The sequence below is a fragment of the Myotis davidii genome, unplaced genomic scaffold (assembly GCF_000327345.1).
Source record: "Myotis davidii unplaced genomic scaffold, ASM32734v1 scaffold362, whole genome shotgun sequence".
In the NCBI taxonomy this organism is placed as follows: Eukaryota; Metazoa; Chordata; class Mammalia; order Chiroptera; family Vespertilionidae; genus Myotis; species Myotis davidii.
The window spans coordinates 2,165,979-2,183,496 of NW_006297152.1; the positions used below are offsets into that span (position 1 = coordinate 2,165,979).

General features: G+C 37.9%; 1 protein-coding gene across 2 annotated transcripts in view; it reads right to left on the minus strand.

The window, feature by feature from the left end:
- PLA2G4A (phospholipase A2 group IVA) overlaps positions 1–17,518 on the minus strand; it is a 127,397-nt gene that overhangs the window by 78,780 nt on the left and 31,099 nt on the right. The window contains exons 1-2 of one of the 2 annotated variants that reach the window (XM_006772937.2): positions 12,495–12,835; positions 12,293–12,374 (exon numbers count right to left, since the gene is read on the minus strand). In XM_006772937.2, coding sequence (XP_006773000.1) covers positions 12,293–12,374; positions 12,495–12,551 — 139 coding nt within the window. In that variant the 5' untranslated portion in view covers positions 12,552–12,835. Of the gene's footprint in view, positions 1–12,292; positions 12,375–12,494; positions 12,836–17,518 lie in introns of those variants that run through there. The other variant, XM_006772938.2, reaches the window with a different exon arrangement.

Here is a 17,518-nt window from a genome sequence, read left to right on the forward strand (position 1 = left end):
AATGCCTTTCAGCATTTCATATAATACTGGTTTGGTGGTGATGAACTCCTTTAGCTTTTTCTTATCTGTGAAGCTCTTTATCTGACTTTCAATTCTGAATGATAGCTTTGCTGGGTAAAGTAATCTTGGTTGTAGGTTCTTGCTTTTCATCACTTTGAATATTTCTTGCTATCAGTTATTTTAGTCTGATGACCATTCAATGAGCTTTTTCTCAATTTTCAACTTTATTTGGCATATATGCAACACCTTCGGCAATTCTCTCCTTTTGTGCCCAAAATATCATATTTTGTGAATCCCTGATTCTCTAGAATCTAGAGTCTAGATGTTTCCTCGTTGTATCTTTTATCTTTTGTCTTTTATCATTGTAACTCCCTCCCTCCTTCAATTTACACTAAATTGTGGACTTTCTCTTCTTATCTCTTACAGGTCTCTATTAGAAAAAGGGGCCGAACCTTTTAAAAAATGTAATGTTCATATATTCAAAAACAATTTGAAGCCCTAACCGGTTTGGCTCAGTGGAGAGTGTGGGCCTGCGGACTGAAGGATCCCAGGTTCGATTCTGGTTAAGGGCATGTACCTTGGTTGCGGGCACATCCCCAGGGGGGAGCTGAGGTGTGCAGGAGGCAGCTGATTGATGTTTCTCATCAATGTTTCAAACTCTCTACCCCTCTCCCTTCCTCTCTGTAAAAAATCAACAAAATATATTAGTAAAAAAGAAAAAAAAACAATTTGAAGAGGAATGATCACATTTATGTAGATAGTCTGAAGAAACTGGATATGCACACACACACAACCCTTTGCTTCAAATAAGGTCCCATGGCAGCAACAATCCTGTAATCTAATTAATCTCAGATCCTTCAAAAGCCATCGTCTTTAGGTTTAAATGACAGCCATCATGCACTCCTTCATTTCCTCAAGGCTGCAAGGAGGAGGTGGCACAAACACAAGAAACACAAGATTCCTAATTACAGGTCCATATATAATCTCATGCTGAGTAATGCATTTGAAAGAGGCTCCATGTTTTATAACCATTCTGAATCTTTAAAGAAAATCCAGAATTGGCTCTGGCTTGCATATAAAATATTGTCTCTCTAAGCCACTTGTGTGAGCCCCACCTCTACTCTGAGATCTTCAATCTGCTCTTGAAAGCCTTAAAAATACCTCGCATACCTAGTAAGTACCTTCAAAATACCTCACAGGAATGTGTTTTCCCCATCTTCCTTTCCCTAAATGTATGACAAAAGAAAACCAAAGCAAAATACCAACCCAAAATACTAAAAGTAAAACATTGTACTTTTCCCCAATTTCCCTATTTTATTTTTTTATTTTTTTTAAATATATTTTATTGATTTTTTACAGAGAGGAAGGGAGAGAGATAGAGAGTCAGAAACATTGATGAGAGAGAAACATCGATCAGCCGCCTCCTGCACATCCCCCACTGGGGATGTGTCCGCAACCCAGGTACATGCCCTTGACCGGAATCGAACCTGGGACCTTTCAGTCCGCAGGCCGACGCTCTATCCACTGAGCCAAACCGGTTTTGGCGTCCCTATTTTATTTAATGGCACCATCATTTCTAGTTGCCATGGCTGGAAACATGAGCGTTGTCCTCTTTTCCTCATGGCTCCTAAGTTCAATCTGTCTCCAAGTTGTACTTACTTCACTTCTAATGCTTGTGCCAATTTCACCTCTGGCTCCTCAGTTCCTCTTGAATGATCACTGGCTCGTTTCAACTAAGCACCACTCCTCACCTGGACCATTCATATAATCTCATAGTTGCTCATTTTCTCACAGTGGAGCCACTTTCCAATATGCCACCACCATTGTCTTTGTGAAACACACTTTTGACCTTCACTGCCTCTGAAGGCAGGCTTAACCATGGTGAGAAAGCCCTGGAAGGGCTCCCACCACCACACCCCGGGTCACTTGCAGTCAGTGATCCTACTGCACCATGCTCTTGAATGCCACTCTCCCAGTCAACACGTAGGCCAAGCAGCATCTCCAAAACTCACACATTCCAAACATTTCACACAGTCATCTTGAGGGCAGAAGCCTTTGTTCTGCCTACGGGAACATTGCTTCTCTTTTACTTGAGCATATCTATGTTTTCTTCTGCCGTTTTAGCTGATAACTAAACATTATTCAACATGTCCTTGCCCTCAGAATAGCCAAGATAAGGATCCACAGACTGTACACTTAAAGGATGAGTGGAATGAAATGTTCTCTCTCTGTTTTTCTTATCTAGTTCACACACCCCTAGTCAACTAGTTGTTCTGTTTTCCTATCAGGTAAAACCGCCCATTGTAAACTATATTCCCTAGGGACCTCATCTATATCCATCTGTATAAAATGAAAATAATTGCACTGAAAGCCTCAGATTGCTGAAACTGAGACTCAGAGGCACTTAGCAAGTTGAGTGAGGTCGTTAACTTCATCTTTTTGAAGCCAAATTCCTGCCCCTTCATCTATACCAGTGATGGCGAACCTATGACACGCGTGTCAGAGGTGACACGCGAACTCATTTTTTTGGTTGATTTTTCTTTGTTAAATGGCATTTAAATATATAAAATAAATATCAAAAATATGTCTTTGTTTTACTGTGGTTGCAAATATCAAAAAATTTCTATATGTGACACGGCACCAGAGTTAAGTTAGGGTTTTTCAAAATGCTGACACGCCGAGCTCAAAAGGTTCGCCATCACTGATCTATACCAACACTAAAAACTCTTACTTATTTCTGCCTCTATTATACTGTAAACTCCATGATGGCAGGAACCAGACCTTTCCTATTCACTACTCTAAGAGTCTAGCACAAAGTCTGAAACATAATAAATATTATTGAAATAATGGATGACGGGCTAGCCCCAAGCAATACTGTAGAAGAGGTGACCTTTATCGTAGGCACAACAGTCACCCCTCTCTAACTTCTTTTTACTCTTAGACAATATGCCCCCACCTTCCAGGCTCTTTGTCCCACTCCATTTATTTTTCTTCTAATATAGATCTATGCCAGTCATTTCTTCCAAGTGCATTTGTATTTAAGCTTTATTTCCAAATAATAAATGCTAAATGCACTTTTAAAATCCGTGAGTCCCAGTTTGCCTCCCTTCATAACGCTAAGGAATAGGGTAGAGTGCTGAGGCACTTGCTTATAGATGGCAGACCCTGCTCCCTCCAGAACTGTTCCATGCTTCTATGTCTCTGGATCAGAGTTTATCAGTTTATTTTGTTCATTAGACTCCACATATGAGTGAGATCATGTGACACTTGTTGGGTATGGGCTAGAGAGGTCAATGGGGCGGGGGGAGGGAGGGAGAAATGTATGTAATACTTTCAACAATAAAGATTAAAAAAAAAAACACCTGGAACTGTTATGGCTCCAGATGCGGGTGGGCAGTCCCTGCAAATTGCTGGACATACAGCAGCTGGAAGGCTTGGTGAAGAATTCACTGCAGTTTAGTAAAACACAACTTTGGCAGTGAGTCTGTATATACTGAAAAGAGAAGAGCAGTGCCTTTACAACAGCAACAGCATTGTCCAGGAACTCAAATAATCAAAGAATACCTTTCTCATTTGAAGTACAAAGCAGTTTTACCAACACTGTTGTGAAATTGTTCTACCAAGCAGCATCTCCAATTTGAACTCTTTTTTTCGTTTTCCTCTTTCTCACAGCCTCAAATCTAGATTAGTGTTATCTCAGGTCACACGTCTCCTTTGGTAAAGGGACATGACACTACCAGAATGTACCACCAGCCAAATGGATGTTAGGGGAAAAGACCAATATCATCTAGTACTCTCAATTGACTTAATGCATTGACTTAGTACATTAATGAGGTGGGCTACCACCTGGCATACAGTAAAAATTACTTACAGTGTATTGTAAAAAATGCTGATGTTCAGGAAAAAACAGAAAAAGATAGATTCAAAACAACACAAAGAAAGGAAAATGTAGATCTAAAACAGAACTGAACTTTTGTTTTTGCCTGTCCTGCCCTTTTATTCAAATCTCAATGATACCTTTTTGGAAAAAAATAAAAATACCTTTCATATCAGTATCTATGCCTGGAATGTTCTAAATGTTTGTAATTCAAGGATGTTTCTTGGAATCTGGTTAGGTTGGAGAAGTAATTCTCCAGAAGTGCTTATTTAATATTATAAAACATGTTTATATTATTCATTTTACATATATGGATTTAACTATATATGTGCATTACACTCTATGCAAAAGTAACTTCATTTTCATTAAAACCTTGAGTACTCAAGCTTGGCATTACTGACATTTTGGGCTGAATCATTTTTGGCTCCGGGGTCCTGTCTTTGGCTTCACCCCATTAGATGCCAGTAGGGTCCTTTAATTATGACAACTAAAAATATCTCCAGATATTGCTGAATGTGCCCTGGGAGATAAAATCAACCCACAGTTTAGAACCACTGCACTAAAGCGAGGCACCATCCTCGCTATCCGACATTTATCCACTAGCATAAACCGTTATAAAATAGCGAAGTTCCCTAAGTAATGTGTATTAGACATACTAAGTCCATCCCATTTTTACCTGTTCTTATGATTTTTCCCCAAATTGAAATGTCCCACATGCTTCCACATATGAAAACTCTAAGTTATAAAACTCTTAATATCTATTCAAGTGGCAAAGTCTTCTTAGAAGCTTATTGCCAACAATTTAAAAATCAGTGATACTGTATAATCTAAATACATGATTTCTGAGTATATACTCTCTTCAGTTGGTTTTCCAAAAATTTATTTTCACCCATTTCATCTTCCCAGCTAGATCATCAGTAGCTCAAAGGCAAAGTTGCTGTACAATTAGACATGAGGGTGAGACACATGTCAGTTGTAGCCCTAAAACATAATAGCTGTGTGATTTTGGATTTTTTACTTAGTGTCTTTAAATAAATTTCTACATCTGTAAAATTTAACAATAGCACATATCTCATTGTGTTACTGACATGAATAAATGAAGTATAATATAAAGTCCTAAGAACTTTGCTTAGCATTTTTGTTTATTTTTTAACAGACATATATTGTATACACGAGGTGCCAAGTACTTTTCTAAGCACTCCATAGTCTCACTTCATCCTCCTAAAACAAAACCTATAAGGAAGGTATAATTATTACCCCCACTTAACAGTGGAGGAAATTAAGACCTAACTTGCCCAAATTCATGTGCTTAATAAATAATGGGAGAGTTGAACCCAAGCAAGCCAGTTTCAGAGTCCTTGCTCTAACCATTAGAGACACTTCCCTTTGGTATGAAATAGGCACTAAATAAAGTTATTTGCCATAAGTACTATGTTTGTGTCTGTTGCAATTCTTTAAGGCAGAGAATGAACATTAAGTGCTTAGCAGATGCTCAACATTTATTGATGAGATATTAATAACAGAGCCTTGCTGGAATAAGCACTGTGTTATATTTCTCTAACACTTCTTTTCCAAATTTCAAAATCATTTTTTCATTTTGCAGCTGGAGATTGGTATTACCCCTGTACACAATTTCAAATCATTTTGCCTGGAATTTTATCTAAAATATTTCATAAAAAATATAGTAACTGAGGAGTGAGAATCGAAAGTGCTTCTAAGGAGTCAGTAAGATTTACAACAACCCTCTGGCTCAAGCTCAGTGGACAAATGAAATTAATTATTTCAATCTTGATACCACACAATTTTTATTTTTAATAAAGTGTTAAAGTATACTAAAATAGCATATTGTTTTCACATAAATGCTTACGTTTTTAGAACAGCAGATGTGTCCCTTTCTTAAAAAAATTAACTTATTTTTAAATTTAATATCATTAGATATTAATCTCACCTTTTCAATATAGAAATAGTATGTGATTTTTGGCAAAGAGAATTTACTTAGCACATGAAAAGTGGCTGCATATCACTCCGCTTTAAATCAAGGCTTTCCTTCACTTGATAGAACATTAACATGTGAAAGTATATATGTGAAAAATACAAAAAGTATTTTAAGGTGAAGAAGCTCAAGTATAAAACATAAATGTAATGATTTAAATGGGTGGGATCCATCACTGATCGGTCTTGGGGGAAAAAAAAAAAGAGAGAGAACGGGTGACTCGTGTCCCTATTAGTGTGGTGATGTTCTCTTTGTTTTGACAGGAACCTGCTTTTATTATCTCAACAAAGCATTGCTACCAAATATACAACTGGAATATAGCCCTGTTTATTTATTGAATAAATGTGGTGAAAATCCACCCAGTGATCAATTGATATTATCAAAATATCACAGGACGGTATTATTCACTGTATTCGCCAGACCAAAAGAATACAAATACACACATGCAAAGCAAATCACAAAACCTAATAAAATTTAAATAGAGAAGAAAAGGACTAAGTGTGCTCATAAAACTGTTTTACAATTTAATAAACTACATAACATTCTACATCAGTGAGGAACAGTTGTGCCTTCCTAACACATTTTATTTCCCTACTACATAGAAAATAAGTACAAGATATGAGATGAGAGATAGATGTGTGTTCTGGAACACTTTACTCATTTTAAAATTATCTTTTATAAAAAGCCCAGTGGAAAATTATTTCGTTATACTTAGAGTTTTTAAAATCTGGGGTGGGTACTCAAAATATTCCAAAAATGTTAGTAAACCAAAAAACTCATGTTCCATGAGAACCTGAGGGCTAATGCTAGGAAAATATCTGATCCAGAAAAGGTATACTTAAGGGCGGCAGGTGGCTTGAGGCCAATAGCAGTGCCATTTCTTAAAAATCATTTGACAAACTATAATTAATCCAAAAGAGATTAGATTAATTCAAAAGTGTCACAAAGTTTCTGTACATTGAAACCCAGGAAAATTCTAGAAAGCTATGGGTAGACATAACCAAAGGTATTTGTACTCCAAGAAATGGAGTACAAAATAATTTTTTTAAATTCTCACTCTAGTAAGGAAAAAAAAAAGGAAGCACTATCCAAGAAAAAAAGCTATAATTACATATACTTTTATTTATCCAAAGTTCTCTGAGATCTTATTATTTTGCCAGACTCAGGCTAAGGGTCTATTTTCTAAAAGTGAGTAAGATCATACTCTGTTAACTATATTGTTTCGTTCCAATGAAAGAAAGCATATTCTGATCTGGCTGGGAGTTGTATGCGCAGGCACCTGGGAGCTAAGGTGACTTTTGAGTTAACCATGAAATGCAGTCCATTCTCATCCAAGAATTGCCTATCATCATGGAAAGATTAATAACCTTGCTGCCAAAAGAAACAATGGAGTTCCTAGAGGCGCCACCCTGCCCAGGACTGCCTGTAATCTGTGACCATTCTACCCATTTTTATTTCTTGTGCCTACTTCCCCATGCCTAAAATACCCATTCTTATTCCTTTTGCCTACTTCCCCATGTAATCTTTATCCTTCTACCCCATATAAGCAGCTGGCTTATGGGAGTGCAGAGCATATTTTCATGGATGACTTGCTGCTCCCCAATACTGCAGGCATTCTTGGAATAAATGCTCATATGTGATTATAAATAAATAAGAAAAAGTGAGACATGGGTTCAAATCTTACATGTGTATGATTAGACTCCCATCTGACAGGTGCCAAACAGAAGTTTTGTCAGCTGTCAAGGCAGGTGAACCTGTGCCCATGAGTATCAGATTAGACAATGGAAGTATCATCTCACCATTTGTTTCTCTCAAGCTGAAAAAAGAAGGATCTAATTAATTAGCTCAACATGGAAATTCATGGTGGATATTTCTTGTCTGGAAGGTGAAAAACTAAGAATTATCCCTGTGCACATAAAGAATATTCTTTGGCTCATATTAAGGTTATATTTAAGAAATAAATGTCTTATATTGATATATTTTAACAATAAGAGGTAATATTTATTAAGCGCTTATTATGCACCAGGCATGTAAGTGCTTCACATATGTCAACTCATCGAATTCTCACAACATCTCTTAGACGAGAGAAAGACAGAGAAAACACGCCCAAGGACACAGAACTAGTGAGGAGTATTTGGCTCTGGAAAACATTTTTCATACACTCTGCTTCTTCCCTGGAGATTCTGATCACTGTGGAATTCAAGGATGGCTCTTCGAGGGGATAACATTTTCATACTAATTTCTACATTGCTCTTGCTGCTGCTGAAGATTCTCCAATGATTAAGTAGATGATATTTCTCTTCATACATATCCAACACCCTGCCTCTTGCCCAATATTGACAAATGGGAAGGTTGAGTTCTAAGCTTCTTTCCAGGGAATTATTAACAATTTGTGTTGATAGTTATTTCTTGTCAAGAGGTTTATTCCTCTGGGTGGTCCCAGAGGTGAAAAGATTGAGGCTATTGTATTGGAGAGGCAAGAATGGAGGAAAGAGGGCTACGTTTCCTAAAACGTATGTGGGTTTGGATTTTCTTAAGGTGTTACAAGTGTTGGAAAACCATGATCCTTGTGCATTGGGCATGGACTGGTAACTACAGGATGGCCATGAAGGCTGGACTGGACGCACTGTTCCCTTGAACACAGTGGTAAGGTCTCTCTGGTGTGGTGTATGATCACTCGGAAGACTACTCTGACAGGCATTTCAGTGGAAATGCCAAAAGTGGAATCCAGAACCCATGAGAACATTTACCCGAAGGTCTGATGCCAATGACGGTAGCCATCAAACCTTACAACAGGTCCTCCTCCTAATTTACAGGCAACTCTAAGTACCTAGAACACCTGTGAGACCTTGGAGAGGGGAGATCACCCACACTCTCCCACCTATTTTAGTGAGCGGGGACTCACAGAGTCCAAATTAATGAGATTTAGAATAACCATGTGAGTGAGATTTCATGGACCTGAGTAATGTGAAAACTTTCCATTTCACTGCACTGTGATGTGTTAACTCAGAGTAATTGCTCCATAGGACTGCAGAGACAGAAAAAGCAACAAAAGAAATGGAATACATGCCGATATTTAGTGCTTGATAGCTAGTTTACATATGAATATGTAGTAAAAATCAATTTGCAAAGGGACTTCCATGTTTACTTCTAGTCATCTTACAGATGCGCCATATTCATCCCTTGCCTTACCAGTCTCACGCCAGTACTGTTGTGAATTCATCCTAGACTACATGTCGCTGAAAAACAAGTGACGCCCCAGTGTGTTTCTTCTTGGCTCAATACCACAAGATGGTATAACCCCAAGGTTCTTCAAGAATCAGCACAGCATTTTTAAATCTCCCATTCCATTTGAATCACCCGGTTTTTGTACTTATACCCTCTGACAATAGGTGCAAGGTGACAATTTAAACTTCCGTTTTGGAGAACAGCCCCGTTTTCAATAATAAGCATTTATGTAAATTCTATTCAGTCAACACAGGGTACAGCACAGGTGTGTCACATCTCAACCAAAGCCCCTTGCAGAGGAGAGGAAAAGGATATTTCCCAATGCCACAGCTCAATGAAAACCAGCACCTAGATTTACCCTGCCTGGGTTTAAGTTATGTCTCAAATATCACCAAACCACAAATGAGGAACAAGGAGAATTAAGTCATACTAAAATAAGTATATAGGATATCTTTGTTGAATGAGGGAAATAATGCATTTATATACAGTCCATACATTTGATCATTTAACTTGAAATATACATTGTGACCTTTGAGGCAATGAAAAGGTATTCCCTACTTTTTTGATTGCTTGTGATCTGCTAAAATCATGATTGTAGTTCTATTATTCTTCTCAGTGATAATGTATCAAGTCAGGTCATTAATCCTCTATAAGAGTTTTTAAAATAAAAAGTATTAAGTCATTAAGTATTAAGTCATTTATGGTTTCCTTTTATAAAGTGAATTCAGCAAAAAACAAAAACCTTAGAATCTTTGTTCCATTTTACAATATTTAAAGTCTTCTCTGCTCATAAGCTGTCTAGACTCAGTCTAAGCAAACACAGAATAGAAGAAACTGCCTAGATCCTATCTCCCAAACTGTGGCCCATGTATCCATGTATCCGCAGTGTCTGCATCATCTGGTATCAGAATCTACTCCCCAGACCACTGAGTCAGAATGTGCATTCTGAACAAGATCCCCTGGTGATTCAGACCTTAATGTTGGAGGGCCACTGTTTGGGGAGATTAGGTCAGCCTCAGACCTGCAAATGACCCAGACGTTTAAAAATTAGGAACTTGATACAGATCTTGCTATGAGTTTATCTGAAATAAAACATCATTTGCGCGCAGATACAGATCTGAAAAACAGAAGCTGAAGGTTTGTTCTCAAGAAAATCTTAACAGTCCCTTAAGACATTAAACAATAGGATCTCATACAAATTGGTTTAAATACAATGAGTTCACAGTTCTGCCAAGTGTATTTATTTTTTTATCATTTAAATGATGGCATTAAGATCTATTGTCTCCTGAATACCTAAGGAAAGTAGACCCCTCTGCAATCCTACAACTATCCTTAGAAGCCTAGAAGCCCTAATGTTTATGATGCGAATTTTGTAAGGAGAAAAAGGTTAGTGTCCAATGAGATCAGACAAGAATCCTCAGCACATATGCATAATTAGGCTATGAAACGTACCTATCAAGGTAGGCATTTTGTCATTTCAAAAACACTATGGGCCCGGCCAGTGTGGCTCAGTGGCTGAGCAGTGACCTATGAACCAGGAGGTCATGGTTCCATTCCCAGTCAGGGCATATGCCGGGGGCTGCGGGCTCAATCCCTGGTAGGAGGTGTGTAGGAGGCAGCCGATCAGTGATTCTCTCTCATCATTGATGTTTCTATCTCTCTCTCCCTCGATCTCTTCCTCTCTGAAATCAATAAAAATATATTAAAAACAAACACCACTCTGGTATTCATTTTCTGGTTTCATCTTAGGGAATGAAACATGCCTCTTCAGTTCTGAATTCTGAGACTATCCTCCATTATCAGAGTGATGTATATTTTCCCCAACACCATTTAAAAGGAGCAGAAGCTCAGTGAGGAAGTCAGCACAGTGTGCCAGCTGCTTCATTTGGTTATAAAATGAGGTCTGAGACCATGGACGAGTGTTTCATTTCATATGCTCACAGAGAAAACTTTATCATCAACTGCAGTTTTACTGTCACCGAGGTCCAAGGTGTCTGCAGCCTATGGGGAAGTAGTTAAGAAAGCAGATCCAGCCTGGCCAGTGTGGCTCAGTGGTTGAGCACCCAAACTCATCACCGCCTGTTCACCTCTTTCCTTCTCTCACTTTTAGTGACTTCCCAGACAGCCTTCCTCATTCACCCAAGTCTTGAGCACAGAGCTGGCATTCTGCTTTTCTTAGTATTTAACTTCTCTCTATTGGCCCATTTTCATCGTGATTACAACAAGCTCAAGTCCCTCCTAGTCTTCAACGTCAAAAGTACATTCCACCTTCACCTCCAATACATTTCACAGACTAGGCACAGAACAGACATTTATTTAAATGAAGATCCAGTCGTGTGATTCATGACTCAAATGCCAGCAGAGTCTTCCCACTGAGTCTCTGATAAAATCTCAATCTTCGTCATATTAGTACGTGTCCTCCATGTCTGCCTGCATTCCTTACAAGCGCGCTGCTCCCCTCCCCCCGTGAACATGCTGTGGTCCCCGGGACTTCGTCCTGTTCTCACCATCCACATGCTCGTCCTTCAAGCCCCAGTTTAAATGACATCCCGCCAGGGAAGCCTTCCCTGCTCCCCAGCCTGACAAATTGAATTCTCCCTCCTTTCTCCAAAACCTGTTCTGCGGGGTAATTGCCTTTCCCATGTTTCACCAAATCCATCATCGTCAGTAACCCATCTTTCTTTGCATTAACCCACCTCAAAGACCCCCCGCCATTCCAGTGGTCGGATTAGCCTGGAAAACGGCTTTTCAGAACATGGAGAAGGATACTGCCAACAAGCGAATTCAACATTATTCCCAGGATCTCGCTCACATAATTTTCAACTGTCCTACACCAATTTCTGAAACTATTTCCAAATGTACTAAACACACTCAAAGGCACAGAACTAGAGAAACTGCATTTTTAAAAATTTTATCCTATAGCCACAATACCTCACAGAGGTGGCTTGTTCAAAGTCAATTTAGCTCTCTTTCCAAATAGAGTTAAACAGAATTTCTTTGAATTCCAAAGATCTGTATGTCATCAGACAGTCATTCTGTCTGACTCCAAGTCCTCGGAACTAAAGTGAAGGTAAAATGATATTCCAACAGCTATCAGGGCATCAGAGGAGAAGATAACACATTTAAAGAGACAGCCCTGGCTGATCGAGGAACTCAAGCAACTCTGCAACAGAAAAGTAGACGAAGGCACTTACGCAGGTCACCGAAGGCGCCCTTTGTCACTTTGGTGGCACGTAACACCACTACCGTGAACTTGTGGGAATACTGGTGCTCCACCTGGAAAGAGAAGGAGAGTGAGTTAAAAACAAACTTCCAATAGAGACTCCAAGTAAATTGGTCTCGTTTCCCTGAGACTAATGTATAAATATTCCAGTTGGGAGGAAGTCGTGTGCATACCAGAAACATGCTTTGATCCGCGGGCTGTTCCTTTTTGGATCCTCTCCTCTCTCCCATCTCAGAATCAGTGAGGCGTTTGGATCACGCTTTAGGGTGTCGCTACTGCTACTAGGACCTCCCTGCTGTCAGGTTTATCAAGCGCTTGGGGAAAAATGTAAATCAGGGCTGCAGCCTTCGAGGAGCACAATCAGGCTTTGTGCTGGATGACTAAGCCCTGCCTTAGAACAGCGAGGTCAGCGCAAGATGTTTGCATTATTTAGGTTTGTTTGTTTTCATCGTTACTGTTGAATGGAAGTCTTGTTTGGCAAGACATTCCCCGAGCAGTATTCAGAAATCCTCTGGACCGAAGGCAAGAGCAGGTAACTGCTTCTATGAAAGGTAATGCATTTGTCACAAACCACTTGCAGCAATGTTAAGAGTTTCGATTAGCCTAGTAGTTTGCATGCACATCATAAATGTCAACAGGTCAGAGACTTTATTAAATACCTAACTAGAAACTAGTTATTAAATAACTCTATCGAACAAAACAGAATGGGGAAACAGGGGCTCACATAGTTCTCTGAGCAACAGAAAAGATTATGAGTCTTTATCTAAAGCTCAAGCATTTTTGTGTAATCGTAGAAGTGGCCCACATTTATGAGCTACTCTCACCATTCTTATTTTAACAGGATTGCTTAACTGGTTAAAAAGTCCATAGTGATTCAAAAGAAGCTAAGATACTACTACTACTGAGAAGTAAATAAAAATAGTCTAAAAACAAACAGGCAGAAAAAATATTATAAAAACAAGTCATAAAGACCAGCATTAGTGGGATCAAAAGTTATACAGCCTTTAACACTTTCTGAAGCTATCTCTCTATTGATAGAGTAATTAATATCCTGATTCATAATATAACCAAAGGGCAGAGAATCACCTCTGTGTAGCCAAAGTTTTATGCTACATAAATGAAATTATCAATCATGAAAAAAACATGAATCCCTTTTTTAAAAGTGTGTGGCCTTATACTACAGCTAAAAATTACATGCATGTACTCCCCCCACCAGAAAGAAAGAGGGAGGGAGAGAGAGAGAGAATCTATTACCATAATTAGAGACTTCAATGCTGCTCTATCAGAAATGGACAAATCCAGCAGGCAGAAAATCAATAAGCACATAATTAAACTCAACAACACCATCAACCAACTAGATATAATTACCATCAACAAAATATTTCATTCAGCAATGGGCAGAATACACATTAGTCTTAAGCTCACGTGGAACAATCATACAGCATCTAATTCTCAGACCAAAGAGGCATTAAACTAGAAATCAGTAACAGAATGATAGCTGGAAAAATGACAAAGTACTTAGAGGTTAAATAATATACTGAAGTATGGTAGCAATCATCTCCGGTAGAAACTGTAGTTTAACTCTAACCCTGCTGCTTGGTTTCTGTACTTATTTGCTTGCTAAAATAACAGAAAAGTTATTTTGATTTTCTGAATTATATAAATCATCCCATTTGATTAAATACCCTATTGATTGTAATGTGAATATCCCATTGGTTGTGGTCATACTGGTCTTAGAAAGCACATTTTCCTTTACCTGGGAAGGACAGCACAATTATCCCAAGGTCAGAGGGCTCCAGTTAACGTGTCTCTGTTGACTCTGTGTTCAGGAGACCCAAAAACTATAATTTAGGTAACATGCTTAAGTAAACTGCTTCTGCTTCTGTAAACTGCTTTTTTTTGCAAACCAGGTTCCTCATTCCAAACCTTGGGATGTAATCAATACCTTTGTGATCTTTGCCTATATAAATCTGGTATTGGGGCTGGGGCGGGCACTATGAGATCTGGGAGAGCAAAATGCCACCTCATAGTCCTGTATTTGCAATAAATATGACTCTTTAATTCGACTTCTTGAGGCATCCTTGTGTGATTCGCGGGGTACATTACAACAATACTTCTAAACACATATCAAAGAAGAAGTCTCAGAAGTTTTTAAATATTTGGAACTAAATGAAAGTGAAACTATGGCCCTAACTGGTTTGGCTCAATGGACAGAGCATCTCACTGCAGACAGAAGGGTTCCAGATTCAATTCCGGTCAAGGGCATGTACCTTGATTGTGGGCACATCCCCAGTAGGAGTTGTGCAGGAGGCAGCTGATTGATGTTTCTCTCTCATCAATGTTTCTTATTCTCTATCCCTCTCCCTTCCTCGCTGCAAAAATAAATAAAATATATTAAAAAAAGAAAAAAAGAAAGTGAAACAATGGCAAAAATTTTGGGGATTCAGTGAATGTAGTGCTTAGAGGGAAATTTATAGTATTAAATAAAATATATCACACATGTCATATATAGGGTGTCCCTAAAAATGTATACAGATTTTGAGTAATAATTAATTCCAATGGGTTACACCTGAAAAGAAAGAAACATTGATTGAGCTATCCGCTTTAAGTAGTATATACACTTTTGAGATATCCTGTATATATGGAAAAAAAGATCTAAAATTAATCATCTAAGTCCCTACTTTTTAGGAAACTAGATAAATTATGCCCAAGTAAGCAGAAGAAAAATAGTAAAAATTAGAGCTGAAATAAAATTGAAAATGGAAATAAAGAAAATCAATGAAACCAAAAGTTGGTTCTTTGAAAAGATGAATGAAATTCATAAGCTTTTAGCTAGGTAAATAAGAAAAAAATATAGAGAGAATAAAAATTATAAATATAAATAAATGAGGGAAGATCACCTCAGATCTTATGGACATTAAAAAAATAATAAAGGAATACTATGAACAACTCTCAACCCACAATTTTATAACCTAGAATAAATGAACCAATTTCTTGAAAGATATAATCTGCCCAAAGTCACACAAGTAGCAAGACAATTGGAATATGCCTATGTCTATAAAGAAATCAAATCAATACTTAACCTTCCAAAACAGAAAGCACCAGGCCCAGATGGATTCACTGATAAATTCTACCAGACACGTAAGGAAGAAATTACACCAATATTCTTCAATCTCTTCCAAAAGATAGAAGCAGAGGAAGTAGTTCCTAACTCATTCTATGAAGCCACATTACTCTGATAAGAAAATCAGACAGAGGCCTTTCCAGAAAAGGAAACTATAGACCAATATCTCCCATAAACATAGATGTAAAAATTCTCACCAAATAAAATTCAAAAATATATATAAGAAATAATAACCACAACCAAGTGGGATTTATCCTAGGTGTGCAAGGCTGGTTATGCATTAAAAAATCAATTTAATATAATTCATCACATCAACAGGCTAAAGAAGAAAAATCACATGATCATGTAAATTGATGCAGAAACATTATTTGATAAAATTCAACACCTATTCATGATAAAAACTCCCAGCAATTTAGAAATAGATGGGAACTTCCTCAACTTGATAAAAAAAAAAAATCTAAAACAAATCTACAGCCAATACAATACTTAATGGCATAAAACTAAAAGCTTTCCTATAAAGAATAGGAACAAGACAAGGATATTTGCTCTTCCCACTCCTTTTTGGCATTATTACTAGGTATCCAGCTAATGCAATAAAACAAGAAAAGGAAATAAAATATATACAGATTGTGAAGGAAGAAATAAAACTGTCTTTGTTCACAGATGGCCTGATTGTCTATGTAGAAAACACAATAGAACTGATTTTTAAAACTTCTGGAATTAATAAGTAATTATAGCAAGGTTGTAGAATATAAGGTTAATATGCAAAAGTCAATCTTTTTCCTATATACCGAAAATGAACAAGTGCAATTTGAAATTTAAAACATAATAACATTGTCCTAACCAGTTTGGCTCAGTGAATAGAGCATTGAGTCATTGACTGCATGGTCCCAGGTTCAATTCCTGTCAAGGCTTGATCCCAGGCCCTGGTCGGGGAGTGTGCAGGAGGCAACCAATCAATGTGTCTCTCTCACATTAATATTTCTCTCTCTGTCTCTCCCCCTCCCTTCTACTCTCTCTAAAAGTCAGTGGAAAAATATCCTTGGGTGAAGATTAACAAAAAAATAAAAACATAATACCACTTACATTAGCACACTTCCCCAATATGAAATATTTATGTATAAATATTTTTTAAATGCAAAAGGTCAGGAAAATCACAACATATTTTTAAAGTGTAAGAGGTCTATATGAGGAAAGCAATGAGGATCTAAATAATTAGAGAGGTATTTTATGTTCATAGACAGAAGACTGAATGTTGTCAAGATTATTAGTCCTTCCCAATTTGCTCTATAGATTCAATACAATCCCAATCAAAATCTCAGCAGGTTATTTTGTGAATATCAACAAAATGACAGGAAAGTGAACTTAATAATTATGATATGTCATAACACACCACTCCAAATCATTTATGATCTTTTTTTCATATCCTAGAACTTCTAATACCACATGGGCTTTCAAATGCCAAAAAAAACTCCCATGTAAAATAAAAATTATTAGTAATATTCTGTCCTATTATTTAACACAATTTTTGAAATTGCTGCACATCTACTCATATGTCAGATTGCTGGGACGGGCCATCAGACCTCGAGCGATGGCTGAATGGATGGCTCTGACACAAGTGTCTGAAAGAGAGGCTAAGGGACTGCTTGGCTATAGGACCTATTATTTAACACAATTTTTGAAATTGCTTCACATCTACTCATATGTCAGATTGCTGGGACGGACCATCAGACCCCGAGCGATGGATGAATGGATGACTCTGACACAAGTTTCTGTGAAAGAGAGGCTAAGGGACTGCTTGGCTATAGGCACCAAGCAGCCATGATTGCCTGCCTCTTTAGACTTTTATTGTAACAACAGCTTGAACTAAAATTAACCTCTAGATACAATCAGCAGGGTAAGTATCCTTGAGGAAGCACCTGCTTCTACAAGGTTGGGTCTAAAAGACTAAACATAGAGATTCCAGCAAAACACCTGGGGGCTCAGACGTGTTTGGAAAAGTCAAGGCCTGGGCTGCCGCCTTCAGCAAGGTCCCCTTAAGAGGCCCCCGACCTTTTGGAGACTCCTCCTTAC